The following is an 18881-nucleotide window of genomic DNA, read 5'->3' as shown; positions in this document are numbered from 1 at the left end:
GAAAGAGGTTGTAGAATAATCAAAGACAGGTAGAGTAGTATCAAAGACAAGACAAAGAATAAAAAAATAAAAAATTGGCCAAGTCAAAAAAAAGTTAATCTGTCATGTCGCTTGCATTGCTTGTCGTTACAGAAAACAAAAATTCTTCAAAATGATTAAATTTGCAAGCTTGTTTAGATCTTTGACGTGATTTAATCTATAATATAATGAATGTACCATCTAAAGTCAGCTAGCTAAGATTTCTTTTAAGTCACCCTTGTTTTTTAGTGATTCATCTAAGATAAAAATATGATGGGTCAATTTTACTCTTTATGTTTGTGATTGTGTACATATTACTTTAATAATTCATGTTTAGTGTTAATGTGGTATGGCACTCGTTACAATTCGACGTTCCTCAACTGTACAAACTCCAGGGAAGACGGTAAGTTGCTGTACACATACTTTTAATCCTGATGTCCTAATTAGTTGAAATGCAATTTTTGTGCTCTTGGTCATTTAGACAACATAACTATGCAGTAACTATCATATTTGACCCTTTCATATGGTAAATGGGCGTGTTGTTTTGAAAAAATATAAAATCTAACAGATTGATTAATAGAGTTGAGTTTGAGTTCTAAAATGGTTTCAATACTCATACTTTTATTTTTAGCCTCCTATAAAGATTTGTAGATGGCCAGCAGGCACCGATTCATTTACACTATTGTAGGGGACTCAAATTCTGAATTCAGACAGGGTGAATAGGTATTGTGTAAAATTCAGTCATCAATCTATAAGATCTAGTTTAATTATTTTTGCATAGTTTCTAATTATGGATATCCCCTTATGTTTTACCCTTATTAATATAATCCATGGCTATACTTATCCTTTCCAGTCATCATATTACATTTAGGTATTTTATATTATTATTATTTAGTTCTTTATTTCACAAATATATTTATTTATATTATTATAAGTACCTATACAAAAGGTGTACAACTTAATCCTAAAAGCATTTTCTACCAGCCAACCAACAAAAGGTACAGGAAAACCCATAAAAAATTATAAAAAAAAGTCATAACTAAATGTAAACTAGTCACTTATAAGTTTTATTTTATTACTTACTCTTTTTTTTCTTTATTTATACACATTTAGCCAGGCAATGGATATTGGCTAATCATAGTAATCAGAAACATACAGTCTTTTGCTGTAAAACCATAAAATATAGAGAAAAAGTGATTTTTGTCTCGTTTTTAATTAAATATCAGCCAAATCTATTATCAGTATATGTACTGTTAGAGCATAGGTGAAATTCATAAAAACTATAATATCCCATGCTCCACACTCAAACTGCATGAAGTCAGTTTTCCCATGAATATTTATTGAATTTTACACCTTGTCTTGTCTTGCCCTTACAATAGAATAGAAATATTAAAATAATTTAGAAATAAAAATATGAAATAAAATGTTTAACTTTCTGTCATAATTTTATTATTAACTTTTAACCTCTGAAATCTTGCTGACCCATGTTTATAACAGCCACAATCAATATATATTTTTTTCATGTCCGTTTACTGCTACAGCATACATACTTGCCCATCTATCACCCACTTTACAACTAGTTAATAAACAGCCACCTACAACCATTCTTACTTATAAATATTATTACTACATGACAGATATTCCTTACTAGAGAGGCAATAATGTCCCTTTCTCAAAATGTCCACTGCATCCATCAATTCCATGACAAACCCTAGTTGTAGGTACTCCTATATAATATCAGCCATACATTTCCACAAGTATAAAAAATATTTATACATTATAATATTAATAATTAATTATTAACCATTGCCTCACATAGTACTTCTCTGTAAAGTAATGGGCCAAACAATGATGTACAACACTATACATAATTACCTCTATTGTAGCTAACTGTGTACTTATTAGTGTTATTAGCTGCAAGTTACAACCAAAAGTTAATGATAAGACCATGACCTAGTTTCCATCTGCGTTCAAGAAACCGAAAACTACCTCATGCAATGCGTTTTTGCAATTAATACCTTACTTACTTTACATAGAATACCATGTATTATTTACTGTATAAAAAAACAACCTAGTTTTTTAAGTAACCTTGATACGGTTTTTAGTGGCTATTCATTTATCGAAATGCAATCCATATTTGCATAACGTGATACATAATTAATTTATAAATAAATAATGATATTATGTAATTTTCTAGTTTATCAATATCTTCTTATATCCCAATCTTAAAGATTATGTACATTAATGTTTAATTAACATATTTGGTTGCAGGATGAGGCAGAAAGATCCAGTGAAAATGAAGAAGATGTCGGAAGCAGTGTCTGCAAAAGGTAGGTAATGTATATTCTTGTGCTACAGCTAGGTATCAGTTAACATGTTACCCATGATCATCACTGCCTACTACTTACATACCAAATTAACATAGCGTTTTTTGCAAAAGATCTAGTTTAAACAATTAGCATTTACTATTAGTCATATTAGCGGGATTATGACTATTGTCGGTAACAAAGAGGTCAGTGTTGCTAAAGAAGTAGAACGTCGGAAGTAGGCTTTGTTGGACAGCGCATCCTTGATACGTTATTGAACTAAACGAATGTTACGAGAGTGAATCACTCGGGCACATAAAGTAATTGTCTATGTTTTCAAATAAATACAAAAAATCTGCATAAAAACAGGCAAGTTGCGTTTATAGCAATTTCCCGCTTTCTACCGCAGCAGTGTCGCCACGGGCCGGCCGCGCCGGGTCCGCTCGTGTGCGGCGACCCATAAAGACGAGGTAGCTATTTGTTTTTGAATCCGTTTCCTTGACAATCACAGCCGATACCTGCTCGTTCACCCGTACTCGGAACAGTTTGCTGTAGAAACACACTATGGGTTGAATGTTATGGTTACGTTGAATTGGTTTATTAGCGGGAAATCGCAGCGCGGGGCTTCTATTCGGGGAGATAATTTATGTTGGACATCCAAAAACAATAACATTAGAGTTGTGTGTGCAGAGTGCGTCGAAAGCGCCTCGTGGCCGCGCAGTGTCTATATTTACTCCGGTGAGGGCACGGGCATGGCGCCGCCGCCTGTGGCTCGCGAGCCGCGCGGCCGGGAGCACGCACCACGCCGGCTGCCGGGGCCGACCCCGCGTCCTCAGTGACCAGTGATTGACTACACAAGTACACAGTGCGCAGCGACTGACTGCTCAGTGCCTAGTGGATTGCTCTCTTTGTATCGGACATGGTCGCGTTCAGGTAATAATTGTCGTGCGCTATTGTTGTTGTGTCCGAGGATGGTTGTTGCGTCCGCGCGGTGTTGATTGATAATGTGATGTGATAACGTTGTGCAGCATTCATAGAGGCTTCTAAAAAGCGAAGGTTAAAGTGCCTTAAAAATTAAAAATAAAGGACGTTTTAATCCCCTGTGCAAGATAAGTTCTGCATCTACCTTTAAATGTGAACGTAAATTTTCCACACGCATTATTTTTACTTTGTAAATAAAAGTTCAAATATAGATTAATAGGGCACAGTGCAATGTACAAAGCTTGATCAAATTTACTGGAATCCATTGTATTCGTTACCTATTTACCTAAAGAAATATACTTTACTTTGTCATGTTATTATTTTCCTCTATGAAGTTCCATCTTTTTATTTTCATGTGCAAAGTTTATGACTAAAAGTTCTATCAATATGCTCTACCATAATGCGGCGTTATACTAGACCAGTAGTAACAGTGTTTAGGTGCCACCTAGTAATTATCGCGATTTTACCTTCCAATACCAAAGTACCAAAGGAAAGGTCAATGGTTGGCAGACGTACCTACTTAATCCATAATATTATAAACCTAAATATTAATATGTGAGTATATTTATGTTAAGTCAGCCTTTGCGCAACTCAAGCCCGTCTGGGACTCCTCCGTCATCGCTCGCCGCACTAAAGTTCGGATTTTCGAGTCAAACGTCAAGTCAGTACTCTTATATGGTTGCGAAACGTGGTTCGTAAGAGATGACCTAACAAGAAGGCTACAAGTATTTGTCAACAAATGCCTTAGACAGATACTAAAGGTATTCTGGCCACGAACCATCTCGAATACGGAGTTATGGAGACTGACCAACCAGAGGAGAATTGACTCGGAAATCCGGCTTAAGAAGTGGAGCTGGATTGGCCATACGCTGCGGAGATCCGAAGACCATCCACCCAAAATCGCCCTGACAAAGTGGGCTGCATCTGGCAAGCGAAAGAGGGGACGGCCAAAAACCACGTGGCGTCGCACTGTCGTGCAGGAGGCAGCCGCCCTCGGCATGAGCTGGCACGAAGTCGAAGGCGTGGCACAGGACCGGTCAGAGTGGAAATCTACACTTCGAGCCCTATGTCCCTGATTAGGGATCCCAGGACCTGATGATGATATTTATGTTAAATGTTATTTATTTTTAGTTTATTTGAAGTTATTTAAAGCTCTCTCCGATACCTAATAGGCTGCTTCATCAATCAATAACCAGTGACTCGAAGATCCAATGAGCCTTTGTTCACGGTTCGTTTACAATTTATACAACATGTGTGTACTCAAACAATGCTGCTACATAGCCGGTAGTGGCTGGAGGAGGACTTCTGCAGTTTAGTGAGCACCTGGGGTGCCTCTAAAGGGGTGGCAGTGACCCCATAACCACGTATATGTTGGCTCGCCGCCCACTCCTCGTGGTGCAGCAATCCTGGAGAGTGATCCTATTGTGCTTGCGATGTAAGGTTTACCTCTTACCTAAGTAATGTTTCTGAAAAAAACTCGAGTTGAGACCTCATCTTCCGCGACCGAATCATCTACCAATGGCCAGTTAATGATGAATAAATAATAACAGAGGAGGAAATAGTAATTGTTGCATTCCACACATGAACCTAGTTAATGAAATCCGGTCTTATTTAATTCATGGACCTTCATTAAAATAGTTATCAGCAGAAGTTGATCATTAGGATTTTATAAATGTGCTATTTAGCTAAATTTACGTTAACTAAAATACATAATGTAATGAGTAGGAGATTACAATTGCAATTTAATTATTCATTGAGTTTGATATGCTGTAGTCGTGTTCAATAATGTTTCTTTGTAGATTGTAGGGTGGTTCAGTGATGAGTGTTAGTATTATTGTGGACTGATGGCGTGCCTTGAAAGAGCCACCCCACAAAATTTAGTCGAGCATAAACACCGGTAAATGTACACGTAAGTGTTTGTGAAATAAGCCTTAGTAATACGTGAAAGAAAAACTAGGATTGTTATCATAGTAAATAACGGAATGTGATCTTTTATGATCCTCATAGGCGGTTGAGCTTTCATAGGTAACCGGAAAACACAGTCTTCACCGCTGCCGTTTCTGTAAATTCTACACTGTTTGGCTATCCGACTCTATAGCACTGTCTAAAGACTCTACCTACCCCGAGTTTATCAGTCGCCAGTAGGGAATACAAGCCCGGGATCCCGCTCCCCGGGATCCCGGGATCCCGGTCATTTTCCAGTCCCGAAATTTTTGGGATTAAAATTTGCCAATCCCGGGATTTTCGGGATTGAGAAAAAAGGGTAAATTAGTATGTAAGGGTATTCTCGTAGCTTTGTTGTCATTAGTTAAATGTCAAATGATTGTTTTCTACCCGTGTGACGTCACAGATGTGATAATTTATAAACAAATATGGGTGACACCGTTTTCGCCTGTTTATGAAAAATAGAACTTTTAAGTTAAAGTTTTGCAATTGGCAAAGGTGGGTCTACGCTAGACGAACCGAGCACGAGCGGAGCACGAGCCAAACACAATTCGTATAGTGTGGACCGACCTACAAGCCTCGAACGAGCGCTCTGCGAACATTTCGTTCGTTGCTCGGCTGCGTTCCGCCTGTTGTCGGTTTTTTGACGAACACAAAGGGTTTTGCTTCGCGTTCGCAGTGTTCGAGGACAGTGATCGTTGTAGGTTCGTTGTACATACGTCCACACCTGACACCGTGAACGACGAAACCTTGAATGGCTCCGCTCATGCTCGGTTCGTCTAGCGTAGACCCACCTTAGGTCCAAAAAAATAATAGATTATTTTGTTTGGTCTAATAGAGAAATTATTAATCATATTAGACCTACTTTAAAAAAGAGTCAAGTAGCCTATTGTTTATCTTTTTTAAGAAGTATATATTTTTCTCAACTAAGTATGGTCTGACAAAGTTAAATTATAAATACTGTGTCTCCAATAAACCTAAAAACGTTGATTCGTTAGACGTGTTTTTGTTTGTGACCTTAATCCCGGGACTATCCCGGGATCCCGGGATTGTCTTCATCCAGTCCCGAAATCCCGGGATCCCAAATAAAGGCCGGGATTGTATTCCCTAGTCGCCAGCCAACTGACTAGGTCCATCTCTGACACTCCTAAGTACCGCTTCAACCAAAACATCTCCATTTCTGAATGGTGCCGGTCAGTGCTTTTATTACATCTTCAACTCGGTACCCGCACGTGTATATAGACTTAACTGAACTTTTATACTTCTAACTAAGAAGTAACTGAACTTGTATGCTTCTTCTTCAACTGTGTATTGTATATCAATACCGAAACTACGTGATTGTACCTTAAAATCTGTTAAATATTACGTATAAGGTATTATGATCACTGTGCAGTAAGTTCGTTTGAGGAAATATCGATTCTCAATGTTCGCACTCTCGTCACACGTGTTAATCCCATCTTATGCAATGATTTCTCTTTTTATTTGTCTTTGTACTTAGCAGGCGTGCTCTCTGATCTTGTAAAATGTTAAATGAAAGAGTTTTTTTTTAGTTTTCTCGTCGTTGACATAAATTAGGATGTTGCTTGTCCCAACACTAATAGTCTCCTCCTATGAGTCAGTTCTACAGCTCATAGCTCACCTGTGTGGTTTCCTGTGCAGGTGTTGTGAATGTGATTGTGTATTCTTGCAAATGTTACTTTGTTATATTTAATTGAGTAGATATTTCTCCCATTTATAATGTTGACTTCGCACGATAGAGGTTTTTGAATGTTCGTACAAAGTACAAAGAATAACGCCCTCCGCTGACGTATTTACGGGAATGTAAACATGAAAGATACTGAAATACGCAACGAAAACCAGAACACATTTTTAAGATTCTGGGGTTTTAGAAAAGCCATTTACCACCTTTTAACCCATCCTGCTTTTCTTATTATTTTATAACGTTACTTCTTTCTACATTAAATATCTCCGGGACATGAATTTAATAAACATCCTATATATATCCATAAGCAGGAAGCCGCTTACATCTTCCTTCGACCATGATCTACCTATATCAGCCTAAATATAATTTGGTTATGTACTTATAAGATTCTTAATGAAGCTTCTAATCGTTATGAACCTATTTTAGTTTAACGAAACTTTCATAATAATCGTTCCATCAATCTATGTGATCACCTCGCGGAATGCTGGGCTGGCCCATGGATGTTTATTTTTAAACTGCAGCTGGAAACGTCCAAATGGAAATACGGCACATAAATCCGCTAGTCGTAATCGTCGCGTGGGCTACTTTGTTGTGAATTTAGTTAATTGCCGGGCCGTGATTAGTGCCATGTTTGGTGTCCGGGCCGCGCCGCCGCCCCGCGCTGGCAACACGCCGCAGCTATTTTTAATGAACCTTGAGAGCACCCGCCCTTGCGCCGCGCTGCCAGCCGAGATTTGTTACTCGTCACTAAATCGTGCACTATTATAATCGCTGCACTATTTCTTACACATTTTCATGGCTAATTATAGCAGCACATTCACCTTCCCTCGCGTCTCCGAGTGCCGGCGAGGCGGTGCGACGTCGGAGGTGAGCGGAGCCGCTCCAAGGGCGTTAAATGTGAAGGATCTTGTTTCTAAAGGTCCAATACGAAACCTTACACGGAACCTTGTAATGTAAAGAGTTTAGTTTATTAGTCATGAAGTTACCCTTTCGCTTATTTATGACTTAAATCCAACTTGAATGAGCCTATACTTATCAAAGAAGTCAACAATCATCCATCAGTGTTTTGCGATAGTAAGATGCGCTGTCTGCGCTCATCAACCATTAGCAGTGTACCTATTAGTAAGCGTGGTGGGTTTCGGCGGCGCTGCTCCCGGCGGCGGCAGGAAGCGGTATCGCGGAGCGCCAGCTCGCAGCAAGGGCAGGCCGCGGCAGCCAGGGCGGCGCGCAGGTGAAAGGGAGGCTAAATGCCGCGAGACGGATTGCCGCAACAACACTCAAATGGCGTCATTCGTACCCGCATTTCGCAGTTACATTATATTTAGCGTGATGACGCCCCTCATGGGGCTCGTGTGAAGCGTATCAAGGACGCCGGGTGCCGCCGCCGTCGCTGCACCGCGACAGGTTTCGAAAAATGTGCTCCGGTGAACTTTCTATTATTCATTTTTATTTATTGCAGGGAAACATCAGCGCGTATGACAAAATTTATATCACGGTCGCGTTAAACTGAATCAGATCACAGTATTATCTAACGTTGTTTCAATAATGCAAATCGAACAGTAAGAGCAAGCCATGTTATGACAAATAGTTTCAACATGTGCGGTAGATAAGCGGCAGAAACAAGTGCAATCGCGTAATGTTTCGACATTATAGCCAACGATACCGAGATCTGACTAAATACCTACCTACAACACTTAATCCGAATTAATCACTATTAAAACAATAAAGCTCACGCATGCAGCTCGTTACAGGTGCTACAATTATATTTGAGTGTCGGTACATGAGTGTTCATTACGACACATCCGTAATATCTGAGCAAGGAAATCTATACTCACAGTTACTGTTTTACCCTTGCCTGTGATTACAACTAAACATCCAGTATGGAAGTGGAATGGGCACGTCCAATAATAGGGCCAAATGTACTAAAGCAATTTCCTATACACATTGGTTATCCCTGATCCCTTACTAGGAATTAATACTTATTAACTTTTGACCATATTGGGACCATGGAGCGGACTCACAAACTTTGGCCATTTGACTTTAGCCTGACGCTCCATCGGGAATCTGAATTGCATCAGTGACTCAATAAGTATTTGCAGTACCGCGAAACCACCCTGACTTTTCTATGCTAATCCTTACCTTCATTTCGACACAAACCCTACACTCCACCTTCATAAATAAACCACTTTCTCGACATCATCAAAGGTTAACTGGTAGAGAATGCTACTAGCATTAAGTTCGCCTTTGTACAATGTTTTTTTTATGTGCAATAAAGAATTTATAATAATAATAAATACTGCTTGAAACCGGGTTTACACGATATTTTACTACGGTCAATCGGTCCCTACGTACTTACTCTTATCGTGTAAACCCCACAGCTTGATATTTGAATACATTCATACCCTATAATATTCTGTCTGTATTCTTATGCCAATTTGTCTCACCAGTATCTTTATATTGTTGCAGCCTCAATGAGTGCTACTTCGCGAACAAGGGCGCGGCGCTGGTGCTGGGCGGCGGGGGGGGCGGCGCGGGGCGCGGGCGGCGGCGGCGCTCCCCCGCGCCCGGCCCGCGCCCCCACATCCAGCACCACCTGCAGGCCATGTTCTACCTGCTGCGCCCCGAGGAGACGCTCAAGATGGTAACTATACTACGTCATTAACATCAGCCTGTAATTTAACCCCATGATGGTCGAGAAATCAGACAAGATCAATTTATAGTGTCACGCGCGATATCGCGCTTTCGGTAGCTGTCGGGTTAGTCTTTCATTGCTGGACACAGGCCTCTGCTCAGAAGCGGCATAAAACACTAGCCTATTAGGCCTTCCTTATCCAGTCACAACCGTCTTACCCGGCTAATTGCCATGCTTACTTATCGTGTGTGGTGTCCACTCGAGAAATCGTCTGCCTCGGTTATACTAGCTTCTTGCAAACCTGAGTCGACCTTGTTAGTATCTAAGTTGTAGAGCTGATGTTATTTCAGTTATTACCCAATTAAGACGACAGGACTACGGTATTGCATCAACACACACACGACATTGCACTGCTAAATGTGACGCGACAAAGAACACAAACTACTACTTACATTGACATCACAATCCACTAAATATTGTTAATTTCGGCAAAATTGCGTATTTGCCTACTTTAAATGTTAGTTCATAAAGACACGCTTGACTGTCGAATTGTCCAAAAATTGCCTAATGTCGATGTTACCCTAGATAAAGAGAACTTGAGACAATGCGCAGATTACTAATAGACTCGTTGTGTCGTTTGTCGGCACTTCGGGGAAAGCTATCTCACATCCGGTGTGTCCAAATTGTTTCCAAAAAGGTGAAAAGACGTTGACTAATAATAGAACAATTCAAGGCGGCTTCCTAAGTAGCCGCTGACGTACTTATGTGACGGCGGTGATTGGTCACAGGTTCTTTGTTGCCATTAGCTACGCGCGGCGCGTCGGTGCGCTATCTTTGCTACGTCATTACATTATCAAGTGCACTTGCAGTTGCAATAAACTAATGAAACTCTCATTACGTCTCTAACCGGCGCTACAGTTACATCTAATCATGCGGACTGCAACGATCCATTATAGTTCCAACTTTGAACTACAAACTGTGAGCAAGCACGTTTATAATAGCATCCTATTTTCGAATACCAGAACTTCCTTTTTCTCTAATCTGCAACCTCATTTTAACCCTCTCATTCAGCTTGTGACTTCCTTGCAGTCAAACTAGCTTCCTCTTTCCAAATCCAAACTTATTTCCCCCAAACTTCAACCTCCTTAGACCTTGACAGCGGGTTTTTTTTCTCTAACCCTCTCTCCCCTCGCAGGCGGTGAAGTTGGAGAGCGCTCACGTGGGGCGCACGCGCTACCTGGTGGTGGTGTGCCGCGGCGACGAGGCGGCGCTGCTCGGCATCGACTGCAACGAGGCCACCACCGTGGGGCTCGTACTGCGGGTGCTGGCGGATACCAGCATCAAGCTCGATGGGGACGGGTGAGTTGAGGGGACGAGGGGAGTTGTTGGGAAATGGCAGTAGACATTCTTATAGAGATTATGTGAAGTTTTAGTTAAATAACTTTTTTTCAAAAATAGCATATGTATAAAGATACTCAAGGCTGTCTCTAAGAAGGGTACGCACTACGCACAGATTATGGACGTGACAAAATAATTAAATAAAAGCTTCCTCTAGCAGTACAACTAAATTACTTAGATTTTATTTTACGAATATGGGTCAGTTAAAATTGGTACCTACCCAATTTTTAGTCTTCGAAAAAGAAAGCCTGCCGTACTGTTTATTATTTAATATCTGTGACAGCTCTCTGTGAGGTCCGTGTTTACAAGCGACGCTAATGGCAGGGTGGAGCTCGTCTAATTATCGCTTCACCCGCGGCGCAATGCCCAAAAACACGCAACGCACTTCTTACCAAAACAATACTTAAGTTGTCTATTTATGTCATAAGTGGATGTGATAGTGAGTCTGAATTAGGATGGACATGTGTTGCGCCGAACAATGGTGGTCACGTGGTCATGTACGAAACCTCTCTGACCTACAAACAATACTAACTTTAATTCTTCCAAAACAATAGTGCGTTTATAGTGAAGTAATGCGTAGTTTCATACAGTACGTATGTCCTTTATAATTATATTGGAAGCTGATTGCGAAGGCAGTCGGAGTTGGCAACACGCCCGTTCCCTTTTACAGTAGGATAGGGATCGTAAAACTCCTCCGAGGAAAGTGTGACGAAGATTTAAGTGTCCATTTTCCCACCGCCCCGTGCTTGCGACTGCAGTGGTTTATGTTTATTTATTAAAGGTAAATTGACTTATAAAACGATTTACTTGCAATAAATCTACCAAATTAATTCCTATGCTAATTTAATGTGTTAACGGCTGCAAGATTTATTCTTTCAGTATAATTTGGCGCTAACTATTCGACTTGCATCTCACAAAAACAAAGTCAATAAATAAGCATAGACAATCGTCTAATCCGAATTCACCGTTTGTTGTCATCTAATTTAAAACCGGCGCGTAATAAATGCGACTGGCCGGCAAGAATTCGGTGTGCGTAGAATAAGTATTAATTAGAGTCTCGGAACAATAACTCATTATGATTCTGTCCGCAGCGGGTTCAGCGTGTGCGTGTGCGGCCAGCAGCACATCTTCAAGCCCGTGTCCGTGCAGGCCATGTGGTGAGTCTACATTATTATATTATCCTATGCATAATGTCTACCAACAGAGTTTTTACTATGTTTACATAATGAGCAGGCGCGGCGCGGAGTTTTAAAACCAATGTGATTACAGTGTCTACTACTATTAGGTACATAAGCATCTCCCCTTATTTAAAAGTGTCTGTTTTATCTGGTGAATAGACGCCTTTAGTTTTTGCTGTAGCAGCTAATTATTTTTCCAGAATATTCAGTTCTGTTAAAGTTTACACTCTGCCTCGAACAGAAATCGCCGCGTGTTTTGAAACTATACAAGGCCAGAACGCAGAGGTTGGGACTGCTCGTGTATATTTTCAAATTAAAATGGTGCCATGATTTACTTGAAAGTATACAAGGCCATTACGCACTAATCGCGTATATTTTCAAGTAAGTTGGGCCAATATTATGGCTTGAAAATATACTGCAGCAGTTACCACTGCGTACTAATCGTGTATATTTTCAAGCGCCAAGCGGCAATGCGAGCACTTGAAACTATACGTGATTAGTTACCAGGTAGCCCTTTTGAATTGTTGCTCTCTCTTTCTTTCATGCAAAATAGTAATAAGTCTATTGCTTTCTAAACATTGCATCATCATTCCGCACTTGGCATTAATTTCGTAATGTGTTTTTTGTTTACACCGTAAGTTAAAAAGTAAATTGATATTAAACTGTAGAACTGTTGTTAATAGTAAAAATTATCTCATAAGAGGGTGTAGAACAATTCATAAAAAACAATAACGGTGAATTCAAAACTTGATGAAAAATATGTCTATAATAGGTCTATAGGGTAATACCTACTACACTCACGAGCAATGAATAAGCAAAAAGTCAACACCAAATGACCCTAATTTTTTTAAACCATTAAATTTAAAATTTGATCAAAATTTACAATTTTAGTTGGTTATAATAATATTTTGATTTGCTGTTAAATGCACTTTAATATTGCCGACGGCGTCATTAAGCTAGTCTTATCCGTTCAGGAGTGTAGTAGGTATTACTCTTAATTCATTTAAATAATAAGATATTAGTAGGTATGCTTACTTGCAAGTATGATTGCTATAAATATCAATTTATCAATCAAATTAGAGCTTGTTCATCTTCATTTATTATCATTTTATAGGTGACAGGCAGAACAAGTCAATTGTAGTCATTTACATTTACCGAAATAGTTAAGTAAATTAGAATCAGCATGTAGGTATAAATTATATGCGACAAGTACGCCAATCAAGCAATATGCGTAATAGCAATGTATATTTTCAAGTACGATTCACTAAATCCCAACTTGAAAGTATACGCGATTAGTACGCACAAATCGTGTATATTTTCAAGTAAAATACTTATTTTTTTTCACTTGAAACTATACAGTGCTAGTACACTATGGGTGCGTTCTGGCCTTGTATAGTTTCAAAACACGCGAAATCGCCTTAGATTCTTTATACGTGAAAACAAGATGAATCATGTAAGTAATTACTCATACGGAACAACGATTAAGACGGATGCCCTTTTGCGACATAATTACCCTGACGAGACAAACTCACACTTGGAGAAAGAGAAAGTGTTTTCTTTCAATGTGACCACGGTTAGTCACGGCATTACACACTTGTATCTCAAGTGCCCTGCCAAGGTCTGCTACTGCCAAGTCCCTGAGGTTTTCATCGATATTGTAAATTAAATGACTTTGAGGTAACCCGGTAGCGGGAAGCGTTTTTAGAACTTTCTTGAAGAGTTACAACTGCCAAATATATCCATGTAGCAATGAATCCGCGTGGGCGGCGCGGCCGAGATGTTGTGTTTTCATTTAGTCGACATGCGTTTACACATGCTTTGTTATGTTTTGATGTTTTTTTTTTTAATAAGTTTGGGCGCATAACTAAATATTTCTACAGGATTATACTAAATTTCGATAAAACAACACAAAAAACTTTCTGTACTACCACAAAAAACTTTAAACACTGTTTAATGAGTGTTTAAAACGAAATTTGACAGATTTTGTAGGCGTTTGACAGAGCTAAACACCTGTCAAATACTGTCTAAGTTTTTGTGGTAAGGCCCTTTATGTTTTCCGTCTATTTATCGTGATTTTTATAACAAAAATAATATGATTTTGTAAGTACCTATTCGAGCTGAACACAGGTCAGTAGCCAAGGAGCGCTATCTGCCAGGCTCAATAGCATTTTAAGAGTTCATTTTTCTAACCACCCTTCCCTTCAGGTCAGCGCTGCAAACCCTGCACCGCGCCAGCGGGCGCGCGCGCTCGCTGAACCACTTCGCGGGCGGCGCGTCGCACGCGTGGGCCGCGCACTACGAGGCGCGCGTGGACTCGGACCGCTCCTGCCTCAACGAGTGGCACGCCATGGACTGCCTCGAGTCGCGCCGCCCGCCCTCGCCCGACTCGCTGCGGCTCAAGTGAGACCACTGTGCTATGTATATGTAGCTTTAGACCACGGGTGGCTGGCGTGTTTGATGGGCCGTAGATCGGACCTTTTTACTGACGAAACCATTGCCCAGCCCAGACTCGGGAACGATATGTAGGTACAATAGTCTCTGGGGTACAACTATAGAGATAATGGCCAGGGACCAGACTCAGTAAGGGTCAAATGAGGAAACAATACTATAGATTACTTATTACAATAAAGATATGTTTGTTTACAAAGATTCATGACCCCGTAATCTTCATCATCCTACTCCATTGCCGGCCTTCCTAATCCGACAACTATCTACTAAAGTATAGAGACATAGTTTATATTTTATGTTATCTAATGTTCAAGTCTTTCAAGCCTATTCTATAGGTAATTCAAAAATATTGATGTTACTATACCTACCGATTGGTGATGATTTATGGCCTCGTTGAGGAAAACACTAGTTTATTATTATTGTCAGTGTACATACGCTGTGTCTATGTGCTGTAAGCTGTATTATTTAAACTGCCTCGTATAATGTAAGTAGTGTATCTAACCAGTCTCTCAAAAAACCTGTAGCTTATGCCGTCAGTTTCTCGCCTTTGCTTATTTGGTCACAGCAAATAAAGACCCCACGTTGTTTTGGTCGTTAATTTGTTTCAAGTCCGAAATTGTATGTCATATACCTACGCTACGAGAATAACAATACCTACGTCAAAGGAGAATGGCCATTTCTCTATGGCGCCATGACCCAGAGCGGCCATTGATGAAACATACACTGATGTGTAGTCCGTGACTACAGCATATACTAGTATTAATTTTATTATTATGAGGCATGGGAGAACGAAGATATAGGTGATGAAAGATCAAGTCTTTCTACTGTACTAGATGTTACCCTCGAGCTAAAAATTGATTTTAAAAGTGTTCCCGTGGGAATTCCTGGATAAAAAGTATTTTATAATACTTCGGGATAAAGGGAACTTGAAAAGAATGAAATAATTTTTGAAATTGGTCTCTTTATAAAAATTGGTTTCTGAGTGTGAAATGTGCAAAAATAATTATGATATTATTTGCATAAATAAAATCATGTAATACATTTTGGGATGCGCTATGTATTGGGAATCCCATGATTTAGATTATAAAACTTATTTGTGCGTGTACCATTCATCAATATCTTATTTAACGAAAAAAATATATTTAATTAATTTGCTTTTTAACCCTAATATCTCAAGAACCCCATGGTTTAGATTTTTTTTTATATTTTTCCCTGATAATAGACATTTTTATCAATAACTTAAAATAGGTTTGGTTAGTGGCTGCTAACTTATGCAAAGCGGGTCAGGTTTCGCCATTCTTCTTTGGGTCAGCAAAAAGTATCGCACACATAAGTAATGCTTTAGTTTTCCCTGAACATTACCGCTCAGTCACACCCCAATAACAATGAAATCCTTTATATTCCAGGCCGCGCGAGCGTTCAGAAACCGAGCGCGTGATCCGCAGCACGCTCAAGGATATCCTGATGAGTGTGGACCTGGATGAGGTTAGTTTTAGATTATTTTATAATAGCAGCAATAACGGGAGTTTAGTAGACAATACTAGACCTATAACTATCCACAACACCAAAAGTTAATTGGAATTGCTATTAGTAACGAACTTGAGTCGTTGAATATCAAACTTTACATTTAATTACACCTTCTTCAGCATAAATCAGTCCACTGCTGGACGTAGGCCCCTCCCAAAACACCTATATTCATTCTAATAAACAACACCACCCTCGCCTCTCCCCAGGTGACGAGCAAGGCGATCCGCGGGCGGCTCGAGGACGAGCTGGAGGTGGACCTGGCGGAGTACAAGCCCTTCATCGACCACGAGATGCTCACCATCCTGGGCCAGATGGACGCGCCCACCGAGATCTTCGAACACGTGTATCTGGGCTCCGAGTGGAACGCGAGTAATTTGGATGAGCTACAGCGGAATGGGTGAGTGATGGTGGTTGTGCGGATGATGAGTGTATTTGATAGATAGGTGTGTAAATATTATTATTACATAGGATGCCTTGAGTGCTTAACGAATATACATAGAATGTCTAAGTGCGTCACACAGGTAACTTGAGGCTTACAGAGAAATGCTTACTGCCTATGGGCTTTTATACTTTGAGTTAGTAGGGAGCTTTGAGTTGTGAGCCTTGATAACTTCTACAATGAGTATACCTACTCCTCATGGTAGAAAGACAAAAGTACCTCCAGTAGAAAGGTAAAAAGGGGGACAATACGAAAGGCGAGAGCTAATAGCTAATAACTGATCTTGAAAAAAAATGTCGTTTACTTTGAGGACCTTGTGTGATTGCCAAATGAAAAGACCTCGCTAATTTCCTGGCGAGAGTTTAGTAAGAGTAATAATTCGCGGCATTTAGCACACTCTAAATTTAACGAAGCGCATGACATTGACCGCGGTCTCTCCGGGAAGTCTGAACCTAGGTCGTCTACTGTCTGGCGTGAGCATGGGTGGTTTAAGCTAGTCACCCCATAGGCAGTTCACGGATAATAGTCAAAAATGTGCTCGCCACGATAGATATACGACTTTGACCTGTTGTGTGACCCTCCATTGTTGTCCGCAGCGTGCGGCACATCCTGAACGTGACGCGCGAGATCGACAACTTCTTCCCGGGCATGTTCGAGTACCTGAACGTGCGCGTGTACGACGACGACGCGGCCGACCTGCTGAAGCACTGGGACGGCACTTACAAGTACATCGAGCGCGCGCGCCGCGCCGGCCGCAAGGTGCTGGTGCACTGCAAGATGGGCGTGTCCCGCTCCGCCTCCGTCGTCATCGCCTACGCCATGAAGGCCTACAGCTGGAACTTCGAGCGCGCGCTGCGCCACGTCAAGGCCAAGCGCGGCTGCGTCAAGCCCAACACCAACTTCCTGCAGCAGCTCGAGACCTACCAGGGCATCCTCGACGCCATGAAGAACAAGGAGAAGCTGCAGCGGTCCAAGTCCGAGACCAACCTGGAGGCGGGGCCCGCGCCGGGCGGGGGCGCGGCGCGGGGCGCGGGGGCGGCGCGGGGGGCGCGGGGCGCGCGGCCGCGCTCCTGGTCGCCCGACGCACAGCTGGCCGCCGCGCTGCTGCCGCCCACCTCGCTGTCGCTGGAGCACCTGCCGCCCGCGCCCCGCGCCCCCCGCGCCGCGCCCGCGCTGTCCCGCCACATGCTCATGCCGTCGGCGCACGGCTCCTACAGCGTGTCCCCCAACCAGATCATGCGGCTCAAGGAGCAGCGCGCGCCGTCCGTGCGCCGCCTCGTGTGCCGCCTGGAGCGCCGCGCCGCCCCCGCCCCCGCGCCCGCGCCCGCGCCCGACCCGCCCGACCCCGCGCCGGACAAGACTAGTGACGCTCTCACTCATCTAGCCGATCGTAGTGTAGACAGTGACGAGGCGCGGGGGGCGGCGCGGGAGGAGGGGGCGAGCCGCCGCCGCGTCTCCGGCAGCTCCACCGACGGCGCGCCCGCCGAGCGCCCCCTCACGGACAACGAACGGAAGTTCAACGAGACGTGTGCCATACTGAAGGAGCTGGGGGGCCTGGGGGGGCGCGCGCCGGGCTCGTGGGGGGGGCGGCTGTCGGCCTCCGCGCCCGCCGGCACGTGGCTGCGCGGGGGCGGGGCGCGCCGCCGCCGCCTGGCCGCCGCCTCGCAGCCGGACCTGTCGGCGCCCCCGCCCGCGCCCGCGCCGTCCCCCGCCGCGCCCGGCCTCGTCAGCAACCTCAAGAAAGAGTTCGAGGCGCTCGGCGCGGGCGCGCGCGAGGAGGAGCCCCGCGCCGCGCCGCCCGCGCCCGACGACCTGTCCGTGCGCGAGCTGGTGGGGCGCTACGCCGGCGGCCCGCGCGCCCCCGCGCCCCCCGAGCCCCGCGCGCCGCCCCGCGCGCCCCCCTTCCTGCGGAACTCGTTCTGCGGCGCCCGCCCCGCGGCCGAGCGCCCCCCCGTCGCCCCCCACGTGGTGGCCATGTCCTTCCCCCCCGCGATGACTCCCGTCATGTCGAAAGCTCAAAACAAGAAACAGTTGCAACACGGCAAGACTCACCCCCTCACGAGGCTCAACATGAATCGGTCGAATAATAGATGTTCAAACCCTGTATATAATACTATGTAGGATATTTATGTTTTATTTATTGTGAATTCTTGCCAAACTCGATATTTTATCTTTGTAGAGTTTTATATACTATTTACAAAAATGAAATCACAATGTATTTGTTTATCACATTAATTTGTATTAAGCGACATACTTGTGCGTAGCGAATGATGATGTTAATAAAAGGAATAAATTCAATACAACTGAT

General features: G+C 42.6%; 1 protein-coding gene across 3 annotated transcripts; it reads left to right on the top strand.

Annotated features, from left to right (window-relative positions):
• The first annotated feature begins 81 nt into the window (after window positions 1–81).
• LOC105384836 (protein phosphatase Slingshot) lies at window positions 82–18880 on the top strand. 3 transcript variants are annotated; one of them, XM_048623542.1, is made up of 9 exons: window positions 82–421; window positions 2290–2348; window positions 9418–9592; window positions 10779–10942; window positions 12073–12138; window positions 14365–14559; window positions 16014–16092; window positions 16341–16531; window positions 17170–18880. In XM_048623542.1, exons 1-9 carry the CDS (start codon window positions 368–370, stop codon window positions 18692–18694), a joined length of 2508 nt encoding a protein of 835 aa, XP_048479499.1. In that variant the 5' UTR covers window positions 82–367; the 3' UTR covers window positions 18695–18880. The 3 variants fall into 3 exon arrangements, with proteins under 3 accessions (XP_048479499.1, XP_048479498.1, XP_048479500.1); XM_048623541.1 differs by having other exon boundaries at window positions 2290–2352; XM_048623543.1 differs by lacking the exons at window positions 82–421; window positions 2290–2348 and adding an exon at window positions 2892–3257.
• Window position 18881: the final 1 nt, after the last annotated feature.

Source organism: Plutella xylostella, chromosome 10 (assembly GCF_932276165.1).
Source record: "Plutella xylostella chromosome 10, ilPluXylo3.1, whole genome shotgun sequence".
Taxonomy (NCBI): Eukaryota; Metazoa; Arthropoda; class Insecta; order Lepidoptera; family Plutellidae; genus Plutella; species Plutella xylostella.
The sequence above is the reverse complement of the archived record's forward strand: the minus strand, read 5'-3'. Positions and strand labels throughout refer to the sequence as shown.

Excerpts from the sequence above, each read along its gene's own strand:
- LOC105384836 (XM_048623541.1), top strand. The coding sequence starts at position 348 with ATGTTTAGTGTTAATGTGGTATGGCACTCGTTACAATTCGACGTTCCT. Across the intron at positions 9,593-10,778 it reads CCGAGGAGACGCTCAAGATG|GCGGTGAAGTTGGAGAGCGC; the intron begins GTAACTATACTA and ends CTCCCCTCGCAG. Across the intron at positions 16,093-16,340 it reads TGAGTGTGGACCTGGATGAG|GTGACGAGCAAGGCGATCCG; the intron begins GTTAGTTTTAGA and ends GCCTCTCCCCAG.